Here is a 25,954-nt window from a genome sequence, read left to right as displayed (position 1 = left end):
ATCGCTGCCCTAGATCGTGCTGCCTGGCACCTCCCACCATGCAGGCAGGCTAGTCCTCCCTTCTCACTTCGATTCTGCTGGCTGTCATTTAAGCTTTTCTTCCATGAGAATTGGAACAGTTGGTTTATGGATGTCCAGACCTGCTTCTCAAACTGAGTGCTTTGAGATAGTCTCAGGAATCTGCCAGTTCTACCAACACTTAAAATTTTTGCATTTTCACTTAGATGATAATCTAAAAATATACATATTTCCAATTATAGAGACCAAACTTTTGCACTGAAACTCACAATGAAAAGAATTTGTGTGGCATAAGTAGGTATCTTGCAAATGCAGTCAGTGGGACCACTGTTGGGGGGTAGGGGGAGTCTGTGGATGGATTCTTGGTCTTGCAGAAATATTTTCCTTTATAAAAGAGCTCTATGTTATTCACCTTTGAAAAGTATTGATCTCTAGACCGTTGTTCTCAAATGCCATTCTCTATCACTGCTAGCTGTTGATGCAGTTTTTATTGGTCTGTAATGAAAAGAAAAAGTAGTGCTCCTACATAATCTATATGCAAAGCACGTGTGAGCCACATTTTGAGAAACGGGGAGCTAGCCCAGTCCCCCATTAATGTCATCGTGCAGAAGGGGAAATGGAGGACCAGGGAGGAAGAGGCCCAGGGACAGAATGGGGACCATGGCAAACAGGGACCACTGCAGGTGCATTTCTCCCAGAACTCTGGGGGGGTAGTGGCAGTTAAGGTGCCAGTGTGCTCCAACCCCCAGTTGGGGTTGGAGCTGGGGCAGCTGGGGCAGCCTGAGTGGCCCACGGGTCAGAGCTCTGGTCTGTGCAGATGTGAGGGAACATTGCCCTCTCCTGTCAACCTCTATTCTTTATTTGCCCTTCTAGGCGGAACAGAAGACCCCGTTTCAGTCCTCAAGGTCCCTCAGGGTGCCTCCCAATTAGGTGTGATCTCAGGAGGCAAGCAGTTGGCAACTTTCTCCCTAAGCTGCCCTCTCTCTTTTGCTTGCCTGATAAGCATCCTGTCACCACCCCCCGCTTAGTGCTCATGTCTGTGCTCCGTGTCCATTAAATTTGTGGAATTGAAACAACTCCCAAAACCCATCTGGAAGCATAAGGAAGCACAAACCCATAAGAAGCAAGGCCTGTGCTGGGCCCAGAAGAGACTTGTTCCCTGCATAATGCTAACTAGTAGCTCATATCCCTGCCCGACATGCAGTGATAAAGAGAAAGTGACACCATGTCTATTTTCTTGCCCCCTGCCCAAAGGAGAGCCTGTTCAGAGGTAAGCTGTGGGCTGAGCTGAGGGTTGGAAAACCATCCAGACTGAGGAGGGACACCGGAACCAGAGGTGGTCAACTGGGAAGAGAGCAGACTCTTGGGGCCAATGGTGTCCTCAGACAGTTGAGGGACGGTTGGGTGAGATACGAAACAGACTGGCCCAAGACTCCACGCTCTACAACTGGTAAGACTTCAGCTCAGTGCACAGAAGACCTTTCCAAGGTCAGGCTCTCTACCATGGGAAAAGGCAGTTTTGAACGTAAAGAGCAGCCTGGTCTTGGGAAGACGCAAGCGGAGGGGAGTCTGTCCATTCTCTTCTTGGCCCTTTCCCTGACTTTTCTGCCCGGTTTGAGAAGGCTAGTGTTTCCAGCTCAACATCACATTGAAACGTGAAATACTTCAGACCATATCACTGGGTGATTTTGTCCAACTCAGGCTTCATGTCAAGGTTTTGAGTTAGCCGTTGTGTCCCTCAGCTCCATCCCTCAGAGTGGGTGGGGGGAGAGCTGGCCCCCCAGCGGGCGGCTTGTACACCAGGCATCTGGCATGCATGATCTCCCAACGTCCTCACGCAGGACCATGACCACATTGTATAGACGAGGAGGCCATGTGCCAGAGAGGTTCATACATGGTGTTGGGAAGACCAGGATGCAGCCCTCTTTCTGGTTAGCTTCAAGCAGCAAGCAGATGGCCACCATGCCCATCCCAGGGATTCTCTGCCAGCCCATTGTCTCCTCAGATTCCTTGCTGACACGGACAGCAGCACCAAGGTCATTTGAGGAGAAAACATCCTTCCTAACATCAGCCCTGGAGACTTTTTTTGGAGGAGAGGCTAGGAGCCCTTGATTTCTAATTCTCCAACCACCAGTTTAATTTGGTGTTCAATCTCGACCCCTTTTTGGGATACCAGGGACCCTTTCATCTGGAGCCAAGGGGCCTGGGTTTAGGTCCTAGTTTCAATCATGCAGTGTGACCTTGGGTGATCATTCCTTGGCCTTTAAGGACCTTTTCTGTGAGTACCTGTCCTGTCTGCCTCTAAGAGGTGCAGGGATTCAGTAAGTCCACATCTGTGAAGCTCTGTAGACCAGATCCTAGCACACAACAGCTGGTCTTTCTTGGAAAGAGACCGTGAGGAATGTGTCAGAACACACATGATATCGTTGATGGTGGCGGCACCCACAAGGGCCCCAGCAGAATGTCACGGGGCTGAGGTTTATGGAGAACTGACTCACTTAAGGAACCTTGCTGGTTTTTTTGTTTGTTTGTTTGTTTCGGGTTTTTTTTTTTTTTTGGAACCTTGCTGTTTATCCCAGTGCACCTTAGTGTGGTGCCACAACCGGTCCTGCTCTCAGTTTTTCAAAGGGTGTGCGACTTAATGTTGACTCTGGGTGCTGGAATGAATAGAATGTATGGGCTGCAAACTGTTGCTAGGCGATTCTCTTCTGTGGTTTAGAAAGGGAGAGCCATGATGTCCCTCAAGCGGTGTCTTTGACTCACCCAGGAGGGGCTGGAGGTCACCCATCAGGGGCAGGAGGCTGGGGGGCTCTGTGCCTCATTTGCAAAAGTAGTGAGTCTCCAGGGCGGCCGTGTTTGCAGATGGCCGTTCTTCCTGAATTGGCTCCCCGCATCCATACTGTTATCCTTCTGAGGTAGTTTTCTGAAGCTGCATTCCTCAGCCGGCTCCCACAGTAAGGAAAATCCATGCGCCCACTTAACGAGGAGGCTTTGGGTGACTCATGGCTCTGTGGGGTCCTCGGCATCCAGATTCTTTCCCTTCCCCACTCTGCCATCTTGGCTTGTTGCCTTCATCCCATGGGCTTGATCCCCACACCCCAGGGTGGCTACTGCAGTTCTGGTGCAGAATGTCACCTCTCTTTGGCCATCCTCAAGCTCCCAGCCACCATCCCCTCAGGCCCCACTAGCAAGGGGAGAGATTTGGCAACCACCTTAGACTGATTGATTTAGCCCCTTGTTCCACTGAAGAAGAGGTGAAATTGGACAAGACATCAGTTCTGCCACAGAGGAATATGGTGGGGATGGCCATTTTATGTGAGGAACACATACCTCCATTTGTGTATCTTGGCATGTGTCTGCCCTCTGTTCTACCTCCTACTAGCTGGGGGCCCCTGGTCAGGTCCCTTGGCTTCTCCGAGCCTTAGCTGTGAGATGGGTTGGAGGAGATCCACACCATGGGCTAGTGGTGAGATTACACTTGAGCTCTTCGCAGAGAGTCTGGCGATCATAAGTCCCCAGTAAACGTGGCTACTCTTCTTTTCCGCGTGCTGCCCATGTGTCTGTCCTTGTGCCGGGACCAGGGGAGTCACAGGAGAGGAGTCAGAGGTCAGGCCTGACCTCTGTCTTAAGGAGCATCCAGTCAGGGGAACCAGATGTGTTCCTAAAATTAGGGCAGTTCTCTAAAGCCCAGGGCCTGTGGGAGGATTCGCTCTATGTTAACTAGCTGTCCTCACTGTGGTCACCACTCTTGGATCTGGTACCAGAACAGCGGAGACCTGCAGAGTGGGCTGGAGGTGCAGTCATCACCTCCCAGGCCTGTCCCTGCTATAGTCTCAAAGCATTCTTGACTATAGCTGTTCTTATCCATGCACATGGACCAGCAAGTCCTGACCATCTTGGTGTTCCCTCCTGGATGTGTCACTGTTTGCTGACGTGCCCTTTGCTCTTTGGTGGCCCTAAGTGGGCACAGGGCCCTGTGTGGCCTGAGCGTGCCCAAGCGTGCCCAAGCGAAGGGCTGTATCTAAAGAACCCCTGGGAGGACAGGGGCATCTGGTGGGCTGAGCGCCATCGATCGGGCCCCTGTCGCTTTTCCCTGCAGAGGGCCATCCGTGTGCGCAGCCACTCCATGGAGACCATGGTGAGCAGCCAGAAAAAGCAACACAGCGGGGGCATCCCTGGCAGCCTCAGTGGGGGCATCTCGCACAACAGTATGGAGGTCACCAAAACTACCTTCTCGGTGAGTGCCTCGGGCCCTGGGGCAGCACACGGTTCCCAGGGAGGGTGCCTCTTCTGGCCCCCCATCCCTGCCCCAGGCCTGTGAAGGAGGGTCTGTTCACCCAGGCTTGGGCCGGGAGTCCAGAGCAGGGACTGGGGAGATCGAGGCTCTTTGAGGGTGACCCTAGGCCCTGCCTGTGATTTGCAGTCTCTATCCCAGGCACTGCTGCAGCTGGCCCAGACTAGAAGCCCGCCCATTGTCCTGTTCTGGGAGTTCCCTTGACACCTGGGCCTCCATTTTGGGGCTCACCGCTTAGAGTGGTTCTGGGGCATACTTCTATGCCCAGTGTCTTGGGACTCAGGAGGGGTGTCCTCACTTTGTTATTAATGATCACAGTAGCCAACCCACCTTGCTGTGCACTAGGGACTGAGCGAAGTAATTCATGGACATTCTCTCATCTGATCCTCATAACAGCTATTTGAAGTGGAAACTGATGTATTCTCTATTTCAGACTTGAGGAAAGGAGGTCCAGAGAGGCTTAGTAACCTGCCCTGGGGCCCTTAGCTAAGCTGAAGGGCTGGGATTTGAATCCATGTCTCCCTGACCCAGTCTTTGCTGTTAATCACTGTGTGTGCAGTTCCCAAGGCCGGAGCCTGGTGTGGCTGTGGGTTTGGGCCTGGTCTCCTTGCACAAGCAACTGGTCAGGTGAAGGAATCACATAGTTGGTCCATTTATAAAAAACAAAGTGACTTTGGATTTATATAGACAAGGGTTTTCTTTTCTTTTCAAATAGAATACACCTACCTTGATACTCAGGATTAGTGTTCTAAGTGATCTTACATAATTCATTGAACTTACCAGATATTTTCACAGCTGCTATCTTGTTCCACCGAGAGGGTCTATGAAAGGAGCAGGGCGGGACAGTTATCCCTGTTCTGAGGATGAGGAGATTGGGGCCTATTTAGAGGCCTGGTGGGCTTTGAAGAATGACTGCAGTTTCCCTTTCCTCAGTCCCGTGCTCATCCCCCCGCATGTGCTGACACAGAGCCATGTTCTTGGTGGGTTCTCGGCAGGTTCCTTTGGCCTGTGGACCTGGCTTTGCTGCTCTTGTTCCATCTTGTTATAGAGATGCCTGGCTTGGACCCACTTATTTGTGAGGAATGGAAGGAGAGTCAGAGTCCTGAGTTCTCGTCCCTTTCCTGCCATCAATTTGCTCTGTGACCTTTGCCCAATCCCCTTGTCCTTTGGCTCCTCAGCTTCCTCAGTGGTAAAGCAAGAGGTTGGACCAGGTCTCTCCCAGGGCCCCCTCAGCCGTGTGATTCTGTCTTTGACCCCCTGAAACACCCTGACCTTGGTATGCCGGGCTGTCTTTATGGTGGCCTTGACCCCTGTTCCTCCAAGAATTTTGGTCTTTGGTGATTATTACGTGGGACCATGAGCTTTGGCTTAAGCACACAGGGGAACAGGCTGCCATGGCAGGAGTCTTGGGGTCTCAGCCCCTGTTGCGTAGATCTTAGCCTCCCAAGCGGCCTCCCTATTTTCTGGGATCTCCTGTAGACTCGTGGGTTGCAGGAGCTCTTTGTAGACCAGAAAAGGGGGTGAGAGGAAGGAGTCGGGGTCCGAGGTGGGCTGCGGGCACTCATTTCGGTGGTTTCATTGACAGCCTCCAGCGGCGTCGGCAGCAGCAGCGGCGAAGAACCAGTCACGGAGCCCCATCAAGCGGCGGTCAGGGCTCTTCCCCCGGCTGCACACAGGCTCTGAAGGCCAAGGCGATGGCCGGACACGATGGTAACTGTCCAGCATGTGTTTGTGGGTCCTGCCACCACTGCCAGATGCCCAGCCTTGGGGAGGGCTTTGTGCAGCTCTGGTAGATGGCAGCCTTCTAGACTTGGTCCCTGCGTTAGGTCACTCCCTCTTCTCCACCCCCTGAGACAGATTTGGCCAGGCTCTGTTCGGGACTTTCCAGAACTGTCTGTGGTGTCTGGACCCAAACTAGAAACATTGCTTGGGTTCTTTTATTTTCTTTAACTTCTTTCCCAATGCTTTCCCAATTCTCACTCAGATGTTCACTCTTATCGAAGCCTTCTGCGATTCTGCCAGATAGTTCCCTGAACTTACGTTAGGGCTTCTAGAATGTTTTCCCTTTTATTAAAAGCAGCTTTCATATTGCACCATCCTTAACAACCTGTTCTTGCTAATTGTCTTTCTCGTCCTTTAATGGTGAGCCCATTTGTTGTTTAATTCAGCAAGCAGTGTTCGAGTGCTTGCTACATGCTGCGGTCTACGCTCAGGCAAGAACTACAGAAGCCCCACACCTGGTTGACTTCCAGGTTGCTGCCCTGGATGGTGGTGGCATCAGCCCCTGAGCTCAGGCATGCAGGGTGAAGGGCAAGTTCATGGAGGGGGATGAAAAACTCTGTTTGGAACCTGTACTTGTGAGAGTCCTTATGGCCTACCCAGAAGAGAAGTGCAGAATTCTTAGTGATCAGATGGCAGGCCTTGAGCTTAGGAGTGAGGCCTTGACTGCAGAAGGGAGTCACTGAGGCACAGGTTGTGTTTAAAGACGGATAAATGAATACGACTCCCCCAAGGGAGTGTGTAGAATGCCTGGGGGAACACCAGTTTCTCAGGACAAAGGGAGAAAGGGAAGGAAGACGAGAAAGCCTGGAGAGGAAGAATTCCAGGAGGGAGGGTCCACCGTGTCAGAAGTGCAGAGAAGCCCTACACCAGGGCCTAAACCCTTGCTTGGGGGGACAATGAGGAGGTCATTAGCAGCCTCATTAAAAGTGCACTGAGGCACTCATGCCTCTGAGATGGTTGTCATCAAAAAGACATGTAATGACAAGTGTCAGCAAGGATGTGGAGAAATTCGAATCCTTGGGCTTTGCTGGTAGGATCGGATATTAATGCACCTGCTTTGGAAAACAGTCTGGCAACTCTTTGGAGAGTTAAACGTGGAGTTACCATATGACCCAGCAGTTCCATTCCTGGTCTACGCCCGAGAGAAAGAATACGTATGTCGGCATGAAACTAGCACACAGATGTTTCTAGCAGCATTACTCATAATAGCCCAAAGTGGAAAGGATCCAGATGTCCATGGCTCAGTGAAGGGATAAATAAAATGTGGTGTTTCTGGAAAATGGGATTAAAAAAATTTTTTTTTTTCAATAAAAAGCAGTAAAGTACTGCTAATTTATATGCCTATATATGTGTATATATGCCTATATATATGTATATATCTATATATATGTAGATATGTATATGCCTACAACTTGGATGAACCTTGAAAAGACTGTGCTGAGTGAAAGAAGCCAGTCAGAAAAGACCAGAGCAGGTCATTTGATCCCATCCATATGAACTGTCCAGAACCAGCAAATCCAGAGAGATGGAAAGCTGATCTGTAGTTTCCAGGTGGTGGGGGACGGGTGGACAGAGAACAGTTATGTGTGGGTCTGGAGTTTCTTTAAGAGAGTCTCAATTGTTCCAAAATGAGATAGTGGTGATGGTTGTACAACTCTGTGAGTAGACTGAAAACCATTGAATTAGACACTGTCAATTGGGTAAATTCTATGTGGATCGTTTCTCAGTAAAGCTATAAAAATTGCGTTGAGGACAACGCCACCTTGTCCCCAGCAGGGGGCACAGGACAGATGGTGGGCTGTAGTACCTGGTCTTTGTTAAACTCCAGCAGAAGGAATCCCTTGAGCCCTTGGCCAAGAGTAGCCCGTTGGCTAAGATGCCCCTCCCAGCCACCTTGTCACACAGTTCCAGGGAGCTCGTCCTGTGGTCTGTATAAAGGGTGTCATGCACAGCGACCCTGCCTGCCCCGCCACAGAGTGCATGCCCATTGGGTTACTCCCCCCACCCTCCACCGTGGAAGTGCATCATAGGCCCTCCTGCTCTTGACTTCGAGCCCTGCCAGGTGGGATGGCCAGCGTCGGTGGGGAATGGATATGGGCTTGGAAGCATCCAGCCAGGACTCTTGCTCCATCTCTCTTGACTCACCCAGGAGCCCGCGGTAGCCACTGAGGGAGCAGGGACCCCTGCTGTCCGCTGCAGCTCGAATGGGCCTTGGGGGAATGGAGGTCCTGGTGGCTGTGCTCTGGCAGGGTATGCTGTCACCCCACAGGCCCTGTGGCACTGAAAGCTGCTTGGGCCTGTCTAGGGCCTGGGGGTGGGATGGGGGCTTAGGGGCTGGCTCTGCGACCTCACCCCTCTTTATTCCTCTTTCCTCAGTGACAGTGCATCCAGCAACCCCAAGACCCCAGATGGTGCACACTCTTCTCAGGAGATGAAGTCTGAGGCTTCATCCAACCCCAGTTCTCCGGAAATCTGCCCTAACAAGGAGAAGTAAGAGAGCGAGGGTGGGGGCAGGGCCCAGGGCCGGCTGGAGCTGCCTGGAGCCCTGGAATGTACCAGGTAGAGCCAGCCTTTTTGCCTTGAGAACTCTGTGAAACACAAAAGCCAGCAGGCAGGGGCCACAGGGAGGAGGAGTCACTGCCAGGTCTGACCTGTCTGGGGGATGGGCTCGGTGAGTGACCAGGCCTGTCCCGCTCCCGTTCCCACAGGCCCTTCATAAAGTTGAAGGAGAATGGCCGAGCCAACATCTCCCGCTCATCCTCCAGCACCAGCAGCTTCAGCAGCACGGCGGGGGAGGGGGAGGCCATGGAAGAGTGTGACAGCGGGGTAGGTGTGGCTCCCTCCAACCCTGGGGAGCAGGGAGAGGCACTCTGGGCCCAGCCAGACTCCGGCTGTGTGCATTCAACTAGCTGCTGTGGGTAGAGCCCCATCCAGGTTCTGGGGATGGGGTTGGGGGGAGTGGGGGAAGGGAAGGTATGGAAACAAGAAAGAGATGGGCCAGTCAGCTGTTTCTTCTCCCTGGGAGTGACACAGGAATAGCAACAGAGGGCCAGGGGCCACAATGAGTGGGGTCCCTGCTGTGGGGTTCCTGGCCAGAGAGGAGAGGGTCAGGGGCACTTCTGGGGTCAGCAGAAAGACAGAGCAGGTTCATGTGGAATGTGGGAGGCAGTGTCGGTGTCAGACCTGCCATGGCACAGGCCACCCTGTGGGGCCGCTGAGGCTGGAGCTGGCCTCACTCACCCAGCCTCTCTCCCCAGAGCAGCCAGCCGTCCACCACCTCACCCTTCAAGCAGGAGGTGTTTGTCTACAGCCCATCTCCGAGCAGCGAGAACCCCAGCCTGGGGGCCGCAGCCACCCCCATCATCATGAGTCGGAGTCCTACAGGTCAGCGGGGTCTGGGGCTGTGTGCCCTGGGGCCGGAGGGGTGGGGCCTGTGTTGTGACCATGGGCTTGAGCTCCAGCCATACCTTACCACCTGGTTTCCGCTCCAACCCCCAAGTGTTAGGCCCTTAAGCTCTGCTAGCTCGTTCTATCTATTCACAGAGTGTTCTTATCATCTCCTTACTCATGGGGAAACCGAGGCTCTGGAAGCTCAGTGATTGGGTAGAGGAGTTGGGATTTGAAAGTGGAGGCTCTTTGGCTGCACCCCATCCCTGATGCTGGGTGCCTGGGCCGCAGTGATGGCCATGACAAGTACAAGGGTACACAGCGGGGTGAGTGTTGCAGCTGGAGGGAAACATGAGTGGTTCCTTGGGGTGCAGTTCGCAGAGGAGACAGGTATGAGAGGAGATGGCAGATAGGATGCTGGGCTGGGGCCGCTGTGGAGACCCTGGCAAGGACTTGGGTATTGTCCTGCTGGCAAGAGAAGCCACTGAAGTGCCATCTGGACTAGGTGTCTGCAGCTGGCTGAGTAGACGGGGTGGGTGGGCAGTGGAGGCAGGAAGGGAGATCAGTGAGGGGTCACAGTGGGCAGTGAGGGTGGCTGGGCTGTGGGTTGGGGCTGTCTGGAGCAACGGAGAAAGATGTAGATGCAAGAGATAGCAAGGAGGTAAAATCTTCCACTCAGTAGTGGGGGTTCAGGGAGAGCAACGAATCTGGGCCCTTGGGGCTTCTGGGATCCCTGTGGTCAGACAGAGTATGAGGCAACAGCTCTGGGGAGGGCGGAGGGGTTGGCACTGGAGGGGACGTGCATGATAGGTATGGTAGGGCACCATCACCCAGAAATCAGAGCCTTGTCCGGCACTCGAGGAGGGCAGCATCATGTGGGGGCAGGTGCAGGACTGTGGGGTTTGGATTCAAATCCTTGATATGCGACTTACTGGTGACACCAGGCAGGTTACTGAGCCTTTCTGTGCTTCAGTTTCCCCAAGCAAAGGTTGGAGGGAGCAGAATAGTTCCTACCTCGTTGTGGTTGGTTGTGTGAAGATTAGATGAACTCACAGTCATCAAAGACTTAGAACTGTTAACCTGAATGTTGGTTAGATTAAATGGCAGGAATAAAACAATAGTGTAGTTAATAGTGCTCAACCTGGGGCATCCTGTTCCCGAGGGCGCATTTGACAGCATCTGGAGATATTTCTGCTTTTCATGATTGTGGGAGGAGAGTGCCCTGCGTCCGATGGGTAGAGGTCAGGAATGCCGCTAAACATCGACAAAGGATGGAGCAGCCCCCCACCAAAGAAAGGATTTTCTGGCCCGAAACATCCATCAGCTGAGGCTGAGAAACTGGAGTCTGAAGATAGAAGCATAGAGAGAGCCCATTCCTGTCACATGGCCCCTGTGCTAGGCGGCTGCAGGGTTGGCTTCCAGTTCTGGCTGGGGCAAGGACAGGATCACCTCTCTGAGCCTCAGTCTCCCCTTCTGTAAAACCCCCAAACACCTGAACTCCTTGTTCTAATATAAATGCCGTGATTTTTAATAAGGCGTAATTAAATATTGAAGGAATGAATGAAAAAATCTGTAACCAAGCCTGGCTCCTACTTGATATTAAATAAATACCAAATCAAATAAGGTTCTGAGTAGTGGGAGGTTTCGAGAGGGTCTGCCACTTGCTGAAGGTCACCCGGGGCATAGGGGGACCCCCTCCTGGGTTTCCTGCACCACACATGGGCTGCTGTCATGCCCTTTCCCCGTGCAGTACTGAACCCCTGGCCTCCTGCTGCCAGTCTCATGGAGGCTGTGCTGGGGACCCGCTGACTGGGGTCAGTTTGCAGACCTCTGGGAACCTGTTGTAAGCTGCTTGGCTGCATCTGGGGAGAGATGGGGCCAAGCGGAGGGGGGGATCCCCTGGGAAGGCCTGATGTCCCGCATCTGTGGTCTCTGATCCCTGATCATCGGTCATGTCACATCTGGGTGCCTGGGGTCCTGAGAGGTACTCACAGTATTGGCTGGAGCCCCTCATCCGAAGCACCAGAAGGAAGCTAGTGGCCTCTGGCTGCAGTGTACTGACCTGTAAACTCCCCCAGGCAAAGGAAAGCCAGAAAGCCGAGTGCTCCCCCTGCCAGGGCTGTGCTGGTCATGTTCCACGCCCAGCTTTCCCATGGCACACATGTGCATGTGCACACACACTTGTGTACTGATACAGGTAACGCTGCATTAGACTTCATTATTCTAAATCTCATATTGCCAAATGATTCTCACCAAGCACTCTGATTGCTCTTTGTCTAACCTCTTTATGTGTGGATGACTGAAAATTGCAGAGGACCAACAAGGTGTAATTTTTTTAAAAAAAAGATTTTATTTCTTTATTTGAGAGAGCAGGAGAGAGAGAGAGAGAGAGAGAGAGAGCAAGCACAAGCAGGGAAGGCAGCAGGCAGAGGGAGAGGGAGAAGCAGGCTTCCCACTGAGCAGGAAACCTGATGTGGGGCTCAGTCCCAGGACCCTGGAATCCTGACCTGAACCAAAGGCAGCTGCTTGACCGACTGAGCCACCCAGGCGTCCCCAGCAAGGTGTAGTTCTAACACGACTGACGATCGCTCTTTTGTCAGGAATGTAAGCCAGCCAGCCACTTCTTTGCTGAATCACCTCCCAATTCTTGAGGGCCAGATGAGAACTGACTCCCATGTTTGTGCTGGTCCTAATGTAATGGGTGCAGACCTGACGCCTTTTCAGATCTCATCAGTATATATATTTTTTAACATTTTCTTCATTATTTGAAGCCTAGACAATGAAACAGTAGGTCAAGCCCTGATTTTGGAGCATCCACTGCTTTCCATCCTGGGAGGGCTCAACCACGGCTGAGCGCTGGCCCGCAGTGCGCTGCCGGACAGATGGCCACGGACAGAAGTGACCCAGCGACAGCTGATAACAGTAAAATTCAGTGCAATAATTAGGGAGTGGGGCCTTTTGGGTATTCACTATCTTTGGTGAATATCATTTATTGAATTATAAGTTTCTGTAATTTAATTTAAAAAAATTCCTGGGTTTACCAAACAGCTCACGTTTCTAAAAATTTCTAAAGATTTGAGAGTTGGCTCTGATAAAATGCTACAGGTCACCTGGAGTGCCTAGGGGACAGAGGAGGCCCTCCCACTTGCACTCCCCCAAACAGCCCTAGTGACCTCTGCAGACCCGCCCACCTTTCATGGAAACTTCTCTTTTTCCTAGATCCCAAAAGCAGAAACTCCCCGAGGTCAAACCTAAAATTCCGCTTTGATAAGCTCAGCCACGCCAGCTCTAGTGCGGTAAGGCTTAGGGACATGAGGGTAGGGGTGGAGGGGGTGGGGGAGTGGGAGGGAGCCTCCCTCATCCCACCTTCCAACCCCCTCCCAAAGCCAGCTGTCTTTCCTGGGGGCCAGAGGAAGGGGTGGCTCATACAGCGCACTGGGAGAAGGAAAGTTCTGGTCGGATCTGGTGGTGATGCTGCAGTCCCCACATGGTACGGCATGTACCATGCATGGTACATGGCCTAGGGGTGCTGGCCACCTCTGCCACACCTCCTGTGTTAGCATCACACCCTCAGACACATGCAGGTATGAGTTGGGAACTCTTGGCTCCTGGAGCCTCACGTCCCTTCCTTAGCTCGCCAGAGAGCTGCGAGCTGAGCGCACAGAAGCTTCAGTCGGTGGGGATTATGTTGTCTAGTTATTTAAAACTCTTGTATGGGTTTTTCTTGAAACAGGGTCACTAATGTGAAAGAGGAGTCCTTCGCTTGTCAAAGGTGGGTCAAGTGTTTGTCATGCTGTGGCCATGAGGGAAGATGTGTCCACGTTGAGATCAGAGTACTCGTGGACTACTAACCCAAGGGATCCTGAGTTGGGGAAGACCGCTCGCCTCCTCCCTGAAGCCTCTGGGATGGGGCCCGGGTCTGGGTGGAGGAAGACAGCAGAGAGCCTCGGGTGCAGGTGGGAAGGGTTGCCAGGTATGATCTGTAGACTCACTGAGCCAGTCTCCCTGCCCTGGGAGGGGACGGCTTCTAGGAGACAGACGGGCCATAGCCTAGACCTCACGTTCCTCCCTTGGAAAAGGGATTCCTCCATTTGTGCCCCTGTCTCCTTGCTCTTGGTAGCCTTTCCCTCCTTGTATCTTCAGCCAGGGCTCTGGCCTAAAATGTGTCCTCCCTGCATGTTCAGAGATGTCCCAGTCCCTCAACATTGTGTGGGATGACCCGTGGGAGGCTCCTCCACTGCGGGAGTGCGTGGTTTTCAGCAGAGTTGGGCCTGGTTCCAGTTTGTCCCCACCAAGGCCCGCCCCCCTGCTGGTAAATTTACTAGAGAGCCATTTGCCTTCCCAGCCCTCTCCCTGCTGAGGGGGCTGAGTCACAGCTGGAGCCAAGTGGGGGCCACTTTGTATAAATCTGATCTGTGAAAAAGCCGAAGAGACCATGGGAATTCTCACATTCACCTTCACCTGGCTCTGTTCACCACATCGGTGTTTATGTCCAGTTGCTCACGCTGCCTGATGTCTGGCACCCTTGTCTTTGGCCCCTCATGTCCCAAGCCCTTTCAGGGGGCTGAAGCCATAGGCACAAATTCTCCTTCCCTTCCTTATGCTGTGTTTGGTCATCCTCTCTCTCCTTCTCTCCTCCAGGGAAGCCCCGATTCTGTCTTGGAGAAGGCCCTTGCCCAGCATTTTGGGGGTGCCAACCATGACTCTGACCGTCACAGCCCTGCTGCCCCACCAGCCACCTGCCCACCAGACCAGCCGTCTGTCTCCATGTCCCGATCTGGCCACTGCCCTGCCTGTCCCCTAGCTAAGGCACTCTGTGAGCACTCTCCTTCTCTGGACAAGGCCTCCTCCCTCCAGTCTCCTCCTGCTCCTGACCGCCCATGTGATATATGTCTGGCCCATCCGTCATCTTGTTTTGTGCACAGAGGAAAGAGTTGGGCTTGGGGGGATCTGGGCCCTGGGGACTTGGTCAGAGATAGTGGGGCAGAGAGTGGTGAGGTTGGGCATGGGGGCCATCAGCATAGTGCAGCATGGGGAGGGGGGCAGCCTGTGCCCTGGACGTGGCAGGCACAGTGAATCCATTTAGTGGTGGCGGAACTAAGATTTGTAGCCATCCTCCATGATATTGTGACAGGAATCAGCCCTGTTGTTCCCACACCTTGTGCTTCTGTGCTGGGAGCTGCTTTCGTGCCCACCTGCTGACTTAGGGCCTGGCACTGCCTCTAGTCCTGTGGCCAGTGTGTCCTGGGTGCCGGCAGCAGAGGCGAGACAGAACTGTGTGTGTGTGGAGGTGGCCCCGCGTCATTGCTGTGGGACAAGCCCCGGGTGGGTCTCTCCCCTTGGAATGGGTGTTTTCCCCAAGGAGGGATGGGTAACCCCCAAGCAGGAAGGAATTGAGGAAGAACAAGCTGGCGATCTGTGCTCTGGGGCCTTGGCTGGGTGGGGATTAGGCCCCTGCTGGTGGTGGAGGCTAGTGGAAGAGTTGCCTGAACCCCCCGCTGAGGTCAGAGCCAGGGAGGCGAGGCGGGGTGCTGACCTGTACACCTCGGTCGATGTGTGGATGCAGCATGTAGGCATGAGGAAGGAGCGACATCCCTCTGGGATTTCTACTCTTGGCGTCTGTGGTGGGCCCAGAGCTACCTTGGGGCTCTTTCTAGCTGTTGTGCCCTTTGGCCTGATTGGTCCTCCGATCCCCTTCAACCGTGGGTCTGGAGGCGATGGTCATGTTGGCGGGATTTTTATGACGTGGGTCCCAGCTGGAGGCAGCTCAGAGGCTGCCTACCTCCTGCCCCCTTGGCCAGAGCCAGCTCACTCTTGGGAGAGGCTCCCCCTTTCTCTGCATCTCAACAGTCCTTGTCTGCAGGGTGGAAACCGTCCTTCTGCAGCCCGGCCCCTGGTGGAGGGTAAGGCGAGGGGTCTTCTTCAGAGCCCTGTGGGTGCTGGCACTTTGGGTGTGTGGGGCCCTGTGACACGGGATAGCCCCAGGGCCTTAGGCTGGGCCCCTGCTTCTGGGAGCAGGTGACACAGATTTCTACCACCTGTTTCATCTGCATTGGCATCTGGGCCTATTCCAAAGTCAAAGCAATCCCAAGTCAATGTCATACTTGTTTTTGACTGATGTGACAGTTTCCCCATTGCTTTGCCATTAGAGCAAAACCTTGATCCTTTGTCTCTCACTCGTGTGGACATGGCGGGATCCTGTTTGCAGGCTGGGTGGACCTGTCCTCTCACACTATTTGGGATATGTGTTTACTTAAAATACTAGTCTGGTAAAATTTCTTCCAGTGAGAAGGTCAACAAACGTCTGTTTAGGTTTTATTAAAAATCACTATAGCAGCACCCACTGCGGGAATGAGGTCTGCGGATTCTGGCAATGTTCTGTTGGCTGGCTTGCTGAAGGAACTTGAAAGGTCAAACTGCATTTAAAAGAAAAAACAACAACAACAACAACAAAAGCCCAACTAGTCCAGGTTCTGGCTTGCTTCTCAGGTAGCTGGTATTTACAGCTGCTTGGTGGTTGTGTTGTGTTGTGGTCTGGGGGTCCTCTGGAGTTTCCTGGTTATCCCCACCCTGTTCTCATACCTGCATTGGGAACCTCATACCTGCTTTCCTTTGCTGCTCCGGCTGCTCCTTCTGCAGCCCCCACCCGGTGGGAGGGCTGTGTCCCCGCCTCTGAGCCAGGATGGCTGAGAGTGTCCAGGGACACCGGGAGGCACAGACATGCTCCCTACAAAACAGACCTGAGAAGTGGTCTCTACCTGCTCTTAGCTACTGGGGGGTGCACTGGGCAGAGTCTGAAATGTCCCTCTCTCTGGGTCCTGTTTTACCTTCTTTAGAAAGCCCAGCCCATCTATGGCTCCTAGAGTACACATGAGCACCCCTGAGGTCCTAGGGCTGAGGGGGAGGAGGAGGACAGGGAGTGGGCAGTCTTATGTCACCCCTCTGGACCATGGGGTGGATAGCTTGGGTTCATGAAGGCTGCTTCCCCCATATCCTCTTGCATCTGCTCTGGCCCAAAGTTTCCTTTTATTGCTGCACCCAGTCTTGGGGCTCAAAGATTTGCTCAAGTCTCCTTGGTCCCTGGGACCAGACTCATCCTGACGGTGCTCATGCTGGTATTTGAGGCACTCTGCTTGTGATCTGGACACAGAAGAAGTGTTTCCTGGACATGTCTCTGCCTCTGGGAAGGGCCTGACTCATGGAAGAAGCTGTATTGGTCAGGCTTTGCAGGGCACCCAGATGCCTCTGCTCAGTGATTCTTACTTAATTAACTACAGATGCAGAATGAGCTTGAGAGAGAAGGTTGGAGCTAGAGTTTCTAATGAAGGGAAATGAACGAATGAATGAAAAATGAGTGAAAACTGTTGTATGGTTTCAGCCTTGTTGGTATCATCTCGATGTCTAAGGCTTCCAGGCCTCTACTGACATCTAATCCATCCATACTCTCATCCCGCTGAGAAACCTTGGGCTCAGTGAGGGGACATGGCTCACTGGGGGTTGCACAGCCAACGAGTGGCAAAGCTGGGATTGGAGCTCACAGCCCAGCCTGTTCTTCAGCTCCACCTACATGGTCGGTAGAACTGGTGGCTGCACTTGCTGGGGTCCTGAGTTTCGGAGGACCTGGCCAGCTAGTACCTGGGCACTGGTTGGGAGCTGTCTGTGGTCAAAGTGGGATGTCAGTCTCTTCATTTTATGTGCTCAGTTTTCCAGGGAGGGGGCTGGGGTTTTGGGTGCAGCTTGAGCAAAGAAAGATTTTAGTGGACCATTCCTGGTAATCTCAGTTCTTCAGCTCTGGTCTGTAATGGGGGTGGAGGCCAGGGAAGAGAGCAGTTAGCAAGCCCTCAGTTTCCCCATCTCAAGTTCAGAAGAAAAGTGGTTAAAGAAAACTCTTCTCCCTGATCTTTAAACAAGGGTCGTTAATAAAATATAGGCTCCTGTGCTGATGTGGGACGAGAGCCAGAGTCACTTTCTTACACTGACTGGTTAAGGTGCCAATACAAACACTACCTTCCTCATTTGATTCTGAGTCAACAGAGACAGGTTGTTATTGGGGAACGGCCAGGGTCAGGTAGGTGGCTGGGAGGGGACCCATTACTCCTCCCCAGAACTCTAGCTCCCTTTCTCCAAGGTGAGAGTGGGTCAGTGGAGTCTGTCAAATCTGCCAAGGAACATTAAAAGCTCTGCTGTCTGTTTTACTACTGCCCCTCACCCACCCCAACCCTATATCTCCCTCCTTTCAGTCAGACCATCTGCCCCTTGGGAGAAAGGAGACCACCCCTACCAGGGCCAAGGATGGTAGAGCCCTGCCTAGTGAGAGGCTGTTGGGACAATGGCTCTGTCCTGTGCCTTAGTGGCACTGGGGAGAGGGTGTTTGGCTGGAAGACTGGAATTGAAAGGCCATCATCTTTGATTTTGTAATATTTCCACTTGGAACGGTCAGTTCCTCCTTCCCGCTCCTTAGCATGTATGCCAGCGCTCCCGTCATGGGCGTTTCCCTTCTACACTCCAGCCCGGGGAGTGCTGATGTTCTAGTGTGAAGAGATCCCTTTGTGTGATAGAACTTAAGATGTGTAGCTCGGAAATGGTGATCCGTGTGCTGATGACTTTTCTTTCTTTCCTCTTCTTGAGGAGGTGATTCGTAGACCCCGACTGCCTATGTAATGTAAATAATGTACATTTAATTTATTGCTATGGTAGCACATTGTATTTGTTAATGTATAAAACAAATTCTAAAAGGTCGACAAATGTATATTTTGTTGCTTAAATGTGTCTTTGCAGAAATTGACAATAAATAACATATTTTGTGTCCATCATCGTTCAGAGTTCTTTGCTTGGCCCCAGGCCCTGAGCCTCATCTCTCATCAGAGGTTGAATACTGGCATATCTGTACAGCCATATCTGTACATGTGTGACTTTGGCCTGAAGAGGATTCTAGAATACTTGAATTGGTTGCCAATGTTTAGAAAACGTTTGATGTTGAGACCAAAATGAAAATGAAAAAAAAAAAAATCCCAACCCAGAATTGTCATATAAAATCTGAGTTTTTTTGCTTCTCCTAAAAAAATCAGATGTTGGATCCACTCCGTAGGCATGGCACAAATTGGTCAGCAATTCCCAGAGGCTACTCCTCCAGTGAGACCTGAGTCACTGCAGTCCCCACCCTTCTCTACCATTTATACCTGGAGCATTTAATCCATTTCTGTTTTGTGCATGGCCCCTGTTGGCATTTGAGTTTGAGACCCTTGCTATCCACTGATTTGTCTCCATGCTGCAGTTTTCCTCCTTCTACCCACTTTTTCCATATTCCCAAGTCTCCTCTTCAAGGGTTCTTTGTGATGAACTGCCTTTTCTCGTAGCCACCTTTGACTCCCAAATGGCCCTGCTCTGATGTACATTTTGCTTTACAATATTTGATTGTAGGTTTTACAAGTAGTATCTGCACTTTTTTTTTTTTTCCTTAAGAAATTTGAAGACAAGGAATAGGTCTTTTTCAGCTAGGACTTGGTGGTGTGATTTCGGGCAAGTCACTTCTCTGGGTTTGTGTTTTCTTTTATGTATAATCAGAAAAATAACCCACAAGCAAAGCATGAGGATGAAGTCAATCCATAATTGGGAAAGAACTTTGAAAAAAAAAAAGGGGGCCAGTGTTATTCAAGCATCGGAGTTTCAATAATAATTGTTACTATGATCATAACAACAGCAGGGTGTTTTACTTACGCACTCAGTTCTATAACATAACTTCCTAGTTCCTAAAAATCACAACACCCAGCAAAACCACAGGCACAGGGCTTATGGGAAGTGGGGCTTGGGACACAGACTCAAAAACGTTGCCAGTGACCATCACACCCCGGGAGGAGCCGTAGCCGGCCCCAGTCACCATCACCGCAACCATGAGCAGCGAGGCCGAGACCCAGCAGCCGCCCGCCGCCCCCCCGCCGCCCCGCCCTCAGCGCTGCCGATACCAAGCCCGGCACCACGGGCAGCGGCGCAGGGAGCGGCGGCCCGGGCGGCCTCACATCGGCGGCGCCTGCCGGAGGGGACAAGAAGGTCATCGCAACGAAGGTTTTGGGAACAGTAAAATGGTTCAATATAAGAAACGGATATGGTTTCATCAACAGGAATGACACCAAGGAAGATGTATTTGTACACCAGACTGCCATAAAGAAGAATAACCCCAGGAAGTACCTTCGCAGTGTAGGAGATGGAGAGACTGTGGAGTTTGATGTTGTTGAAGGAGAAAAGGGTGCGGAGGCAGCAAGTGTGACAGGCCCTGGTGGAGTTCGAGTACAAGACAGTAAATATGCAGCAGACCGTAACCATTATAGACGCTATCCATGTCGCAGGGGTCCTCCACGCAATTACCAGCAAAATTACCAGAATAGTGAGAGTGGGGAAAAGAACGAGGGATCGGAAAGTGCTTCCGAAGGCCAGGCCCAACAGTGCCGGCCCTCCCGCAGGCGACGGTTCCCACCTTACTACATGAGGAAACCCTATGGGCGTCGACCACAGTATTCCAACCCTCCTGTGCAGGGAGAAGTGATGGAAGGTGCTGACAACCAGGGTGCAGGAGAACAAGGTAGACCAGTGAGACAGAATATGTATCGGGGTTATAGACAACGATTCTGCAGGGTTCCTCCTCGCCAAAGACAACCTAGAGAAGATGGCAACGAGGAAGATAAGGAAAATCAAGGAGATGAGACCCAGGGTCAGCAGCCACCTCAACGTCGGTACCGCCGCAACTTCAATTACCGACGCAGACGCCCAGAAAACCCTAAACCACAAGATGGCAAAGAGACAAAAGCAGCCGATCAACCAGCTGAGAATTCGTCCTCTCCCGAGGCTGAGCAGGGCGGGGCTGAGTAAATGCCGGCTTACCATCTCTACCATCATCCGGTTTAGTCATCCAACACGAAGAAATGAAGATGAAATTCCAGCAATAAGAAATGAACAAAAGATTGGAGCTGAAGACCTTAAATGCTTGCTTTTTGCCCATTGACCAGATAAATAGAACTATCTGCATTATCTATGCAGCATGGGGTTTTTATTATTTTTACCTAAAGACGTCTCTTTTTGGTAATGACAAACGTGTTTTTTAAGAAAAAAAAAAAAAGCCTGGTTTTTCTCAATACACCTTTAAAGGTTTTTAAATTGTTTCATATCTGGTCAAGTTGAGATTTTTAAGAACCTCATTTTTAATTTGTAATAAAAGTTTACAACTTGATTTTTTCAAAAAAGTCAACAAACGGCAAGCACCCGTTAATAAAGGTCTTAAATAATTAAAAAAAAAACAAAAACGTTGCCAGTGACACAATGCAAATAAAAAGTTTAATGAAAATGGTAGCATAGTTTTACACATGTTAAATGATTAAGAAATAAATACTATGACAGGGCTTTTTCCTTTGTCACAGACCTGAGGTTAGATTGTGGAAGCAAGTGTGTGGGTTCTTGTGAAGAGGTGGAAGGAGAGTTCCCTGCAGTCAGCTGGACAGCTGGAGCACAGATGCAGCTGCATGAGGCTCACGACACCTGGTCTGCAGGGGTCGCTAGCAGATGTGTGGGGTGTGTGCTAGGTCTGTGTGCTCCCATGCAGCTTGATTCAGTCAAGTGCGGTTTTCTGAGTTCACCTAGTACTTTAGGTGGATGAGTTGCCTAATCAAATATGCAGCTTGGGTAAGACTCTAATGTCCCCCTATTACATCAATTGCATCAGGTCCAATTTCCGTTTTCAAAATAAGTGTTGGAACAGGACTGACTATCTCATTTAGGCCCCCCCCCCCCCCCCGACGGAGGAAGGTGCTATTATTATCCCCATTTCACTTAAAGCATCAGAATCCAATTGCAGTTTGGAACCTAAATTTGATGCCGATTTGCATGGATGTGCTGACTCCACTATGAAGGTAAGTTTCTGAGCGTGTGCTCAAGGACACACTCAGGAAGGTGTGTTTCACTCCCTTTGTTTGCGCTGCCCTGCCTTGGAGGTGCTGTCCCAGAGCCCATGCCTGCGGCATCCTGGGTTGTGGTGGTCACACCTGGCTGTGCCGTTCCTCATCCCCATTCCTCAGCCCCATTTCTCAGGAGTTTCCGGTTCTGTCTGTGGCGCCCCCATCAGGGCAAGTGAAGCTGCATCTTTCACTCAGACACCCCCCCTCCCACCCCCCGCCCCACCCCTTCCACACCCCACTCTTTGGCTGGTTCCTGGGTTCAAGCTTTCTTCCTAGGATCTGGGGGATCACCGATTCCCCAGAGCCTTTGTGGGGTGGAGCGTTTTATGCCTGTGGGGGAAGTGCTGTAGGAGGCATGAGCACTCTTCAGGTGGGCCAGTTACTGTCCCTTCAAGCCTTTGGAGCCTCTGCTGGCCCTGCAAGCTCACCTTTTATCTGGGTTCTGTGTTTATGCACTCTGTCCACTAGATGGCGCTCGTTCTCAGAGCTCCTGAAACCTGTTTCTCCTTGCTGCTGTGTCCAGCAGCTTGCAGCAGTCATCAAACATATTAGGGGACATTATTCTTCCTGCCACACAGGAAACGCTTTCCTGAGGAGCCTGCTCAGGCCATGCTCGGATTTCTTTCAATCTTGTTTCTTGAGCGCCCGCTGTGTCTGGTGGTGCTACCAGCTGTGCTCTGACCCATGGGGACAAAGGGCTGGCTCCTGTAACAATTCCCAGTCCAATTCTGAAACTTTGCAATAGCTATCAGTTATGAAAACCGTTTCGTTTTGGTTCAGACCCAGTCCTGTTTGTTTTAAAATTTTTAAAAATATTTTATTTATTTATTTGACAGAAATCACAAATAGGCAGAGAGGCAGGCAGAGAGAGAGGGGGAAGCAGGCTCCCCGCCGAGCAGAGAGCCTGATGTGGGGCTCGATCCCAGGACCCTGAGATCATGACCTGAGCCAAAGGCAGAGGCTTAACCCACTGAGACACCCAGGTGCCCCGTCCTGTTTGTTTTAAACTTCAATTGACATTCAATTCCAAGCCCCCTCCCCAGCCAACCCTCCAGAATAGGCTGGCTGGTGGGCTGGAGTTTTGGTTCAGGGTGAGGCAAGGACTCTCCCCTTGCCCGCACTTCAGTCAGGCTCCTCTGCACCCTCTTTTCAATGAGGTGTCATCCTGGGTCTGTCTTTCGCCTGCCCAGTCAGTTTTAGCAAAGAATCCTATTTAACTGGTTTATTGAGAAGCCCCCCACTCTTGGTATCCAATCACATTGCTCCCCCCTGCCCTTGCTTCTTAACCAAGTTCTTCTTAGTAGTTTTCCATCCAATTCCTCATCCTGCCCATTGCCTAGAAATCCCCACATGCCCCTGTTGTACTTGAAGTGGAGTTCAATCTCTCTCTCCTCTATTGCAATAGTCTTGAATAAAGTCGTCCTTCCCTGTTGAACTCTGGTGCAATTTTTCTTTGACAGGTGGCTTGTCTGTTGCACATCCATGCCCCTCCTTCTCCCCTGCTCTTCTGCACCAGTGTTGAGGTGGGGAAGAAACCTATTTTGAGACTGTTGCCAAAAGAGCAAACTCATGCGTGTTAGCATGGGCTCTTGAGATAGGGAGAAGACATGTACGAGGGGAAAAAGTCCTGAGAGACAATGGGGAGAGCTCTGCAGAAGGCTGGAAGAGCTGGCAGACTGTGACACAAGTCTGACCTGAGCAGAGGAGAGATGGGAGGGAGTAAGACAGGGTGGAGGTATCTTTGGTGTCAGTCCAGTTCTAAGAAAAGCTCAGCAAGGCCACTGGAGAGTCCTCTACCCAAGGCCACCCACCAGGGGATTCCCTCATATCAAAAGAATGAGCCCCAATTTACTATCCTTGCTGCACCCAGTAATTGGGTGGGAGTGGCCTGAGGGAAGCCTGGCTTTGATGTGAGCCATGGAACACAGTAACAGATTGCGGAGTGTTGTGCTGGGACCATCAGTCAGTTATGCCCCTGTCATTGGAGACCAGCCATGTGAACTTCCTCAGTTTTGGCTGATTACAGTTTACCCTCATTTGTGGGTAGGCCCACATTAGTGGAGGGGGAGGTTGAACCCTTCTCTTGTTTTTCTCTCTCTAGTGCCAAACTTCCATAGGTTCTTTTGCTTGGCAGGCCTGCAAGCGCTGCTGGTTTTGTTTGTTTTAAAGACTTTATTTATTTGAGAAAGAAGGAGACAGAGAATAGTGATAGAGATAGCAAGAGAGAGCATTAGGGGAAGAGAGGGAGAAGCAGGCTACCCGCTGAGCAGGGAGCCCAATGCAGGGCTCAATCCAGGACCCCGAGATCATGATCTGAACTAAAGGCAGATGCTTAACTGACTGAGCCATCCAGGTGCCTCTGTTTTTTTTTTTTTTTTTTAAGATTTTATTTATTTATTTGACAGAGAGAGATCACAAGTAGGCAGAGAGACAGAGAGAGGGGGGGAAGCAGGCTCCTCGCTGAGCAGAGAGCCCGACACGGGGCTTGATCCCAGAACCCTGAGATCATGACCTGAGCCAAAGGCAGTGGCTTAATCCACTGAGCCACCCGGGTGCCCCTTTCTGTTTTGTTTTTAAAGATTGTATTTATTTATTTTGAGGGAGAGAGAGAGCACAAGTGGGAGGAGGAGCAAAGAGGGATAGAGAGAGAGAGAGAATCTCAAGCAGACTCCACACAGCCTAACGTGGGCTCAATTTCATGACTGCAACATCACGAGCAGAGCTGAAATCAAGAGTTGGGCGTCCAACTGACTGAGCCACCCATGTGCCCCCAAGTGCTGCTGTTTTGTCATGAGTCCCCTGCCATTGAGAGATGGAGCTCAGGCTGGACCCATTTCTCCCCTTCTTCAGCTCCTGCCCTAAGACATCTACCTTGTAGTCTTCAGTTACTGGTTTAACAGTTTCAAGCCCTGCTACTAATTTGGTTTCCACTCTTTTCTCAGGATATTCCTTTATCCTCCCGATGCCAGCAGTAACAATGTCTGCTGCTCTATGCCATATCCAAGTACTCTTTCTCTTTCCTCTGCACTTACCTTCTCCCTTCTCCAGGCCCTAGTGATGACACGTGGTCTTGGCAATTGTTCAGACAATCACCTTACCACGACCCATGGGGGGATGTGGTTGGAGGCCCCTCAGTGTTGGAGGACCACAGATGGACAAGTCAAGTGTTCTCCCTCCTTCACAGAGCCAGTCTTCCTCTTAGATAACCCAGGGAATGAGGTGGGCTGTTGGGTTCATGGCCGGTTCTCATGAAATGAACGATGTTCATCTCATGAAATGGTGCTTTCTGCAAGCGTGGTGAGGCTCCTTGGCCAGCTCCAGTGACTCCAGTTGTTCTCTGAATTTGAAATGTGAATTTGGTGGGCCACTGCTACGGCCCTTTCAATCATGTGTCCTCAAATTTTAATGTTGCCCCTGTGTTCCTATGGTGGAGTAGGTAAGGGCTGAGGGCAGGCTACCCAAGATAGACCACTTTGGCATGAAGATTATTCTAAGCTCAAGGCAATCAAGACTCTATGGCCTCAAGAGAAACTTTTGCCCCTCCCTTAACTACATAGAAGATTTGAAAATTCGGGGTCTTTCCTAGAATAAAGGTGTTGAGCAAGGGTAAATTTTATCTGAGTGACCCACCTGTATAGTGGTGCAAACATCTGATTACCAAACATCTGTTCATTTTCTAATCACCCTCCATTCCTTTCATCTGAAATCGCAGACCCCTACCCCTTCTTCCTAGTTCAGGATGACATATAGACCTCATTTTGCCTGACTGTCTTTGGAATTTCCATGCCTATGTGGATTCCTCTTACAGACACTATTAAATTTGATTTTCTCCTATTAACATGTCTCATGTCAGTTTGCTTCTTAGTCTGGCTAGAAGGACCTGACTGTTTATGGGAACCAGCGTTAAGTTCCAGAGATGAACTCTGAAACATGGCTATGACACCTAAGGGCAGAGATCCTCAGAAGGGGACTTTTGATCTTTATTTCTGTGGGCGGAGGTAATACTTGCTGGAAGCATCAGGGTCTTGAGAAACTTTGTAGAAGGTTGTTTCTAACTTTAGACCAGCGCCTTCCACTTTTAGAACAGGATACCCATCTGGGGAGGTCTTCCTCCCTGGCAGCTCAACTTAAGGGTGCATAAAAATCACATGGAGAGGGGCGGGCGCCTGGGTAGCTCAGTTGGTGAAGGGTCTGCCTTTGGCTCAGGTCATGATCCCAGGGTCCTGGGATTGAACCCCTCTCAGCAGGGAGGCTGTTTCTCCTTCTCCCTCTGCTTGACACTTCCCTTGCTTGTTCTCTCTCTCTCCCAAATAAATAAATAAATAAATAAATAAAATCTTTAAAAAAAATCCCCTGGAGAGATTGTTAAAATGCAGATTGTAGGCGGCATTCTGGAGGGCTGGGTGGGACCCAGGAGTCTGCATTTTTAACAAGCATGGGAAGATTCTAAGCAGTCTTTTGCTTCGGGAATCACTGATCCAGTCTGCAGTGTCTGTGTGTGTTTCTCTCCTATTATGGTGGTCTCAGGCCT

At 51.2% G+C, this 25,954-nt stretch overlaps 1 protein-coding gene and 1 pseudogene across 8 annotated transcripts in view; both read left to right on the top strand.

Annotated features, from left to right (window-relative positions):
- Window positions 1–18,291, top strand: part of RAP1GAP2 (RAP1 GTPase activating protein 2) — a 231,358-nt gene extending 213,067 nt beyond the window's left edge. For 5 of the 7 annotated variants that reach the window (XM_082707076.1, XM_082707073.1, XM_082707075.1 and 2 more), the window contains 8 exons: window positions 4,118–4,255; window positions 5,898–6,022; window positions 8,471–8,584; window positions 8,803–8,920; window positions 9,352–9,478; window positions 12,701–12,777; window positions 13,215–13,253; window positions 14,123–18,291. In XM_082707076.1, coding sequence (XP_082563202.1) covers window positions 4,118–4,255; window positions 5,898–6,022; window positions 8,471–8,584; window positions 8,803–8,920; window positions 9,352–9,478; window positions 12,701–12,777; window positions 13,215–13,223 — 708 coding nt within the window. In that variant the 3' untranslated portion in view covers window positions 13,224–13,253; window positions 14,123–18,291. The remainder of the gene's footprint in view (window positions 1–4,117; window positions 4,256–5,897; window positions 6,023–8,470; window positions 8,585–8,802; window positions 8,921–9,351; window positions 9,479–12,700; window positions 12,778–13,214; window positions 13,254–14,122) is intronic. The other 2 variants (XR_014304844.1, XR_014304845.1) reach the window with 1 other exon arrangement.
- Window positions 18,292–19,356: 1,065 nt separating this feature from the next.
- LOC309851629 (Y-box-binding protein 1 pseudogene) lies at window positions 19,357–20,775 on the top strand (annotated as a pseudogene). The gene has a single exon. The product of its transcript is annotated as a Y-box-binding protein 1 pseudogene (transcript).
- The last annotated feature ends 5,179 nt before the right edge of the window (window positions 20,776–25,954 follow it).

This window comes from Mustela nivalis (genome assembly GCF_964662115.1).
Source record: "Mustela nivalis genome assembly, chromosome: 17".
NCBI classification, from domain to species: domain Eukaryota; kingdom Metazoa; phylum Chordata; class Mammalia; order Carnivora; family Mustelidae; genus Mustela; species Mustela nivalis.
Note: the sequence above shows the minus strand (reverse complement) of the source record. Positions and strands in the feature narration are given on the sequence as shown.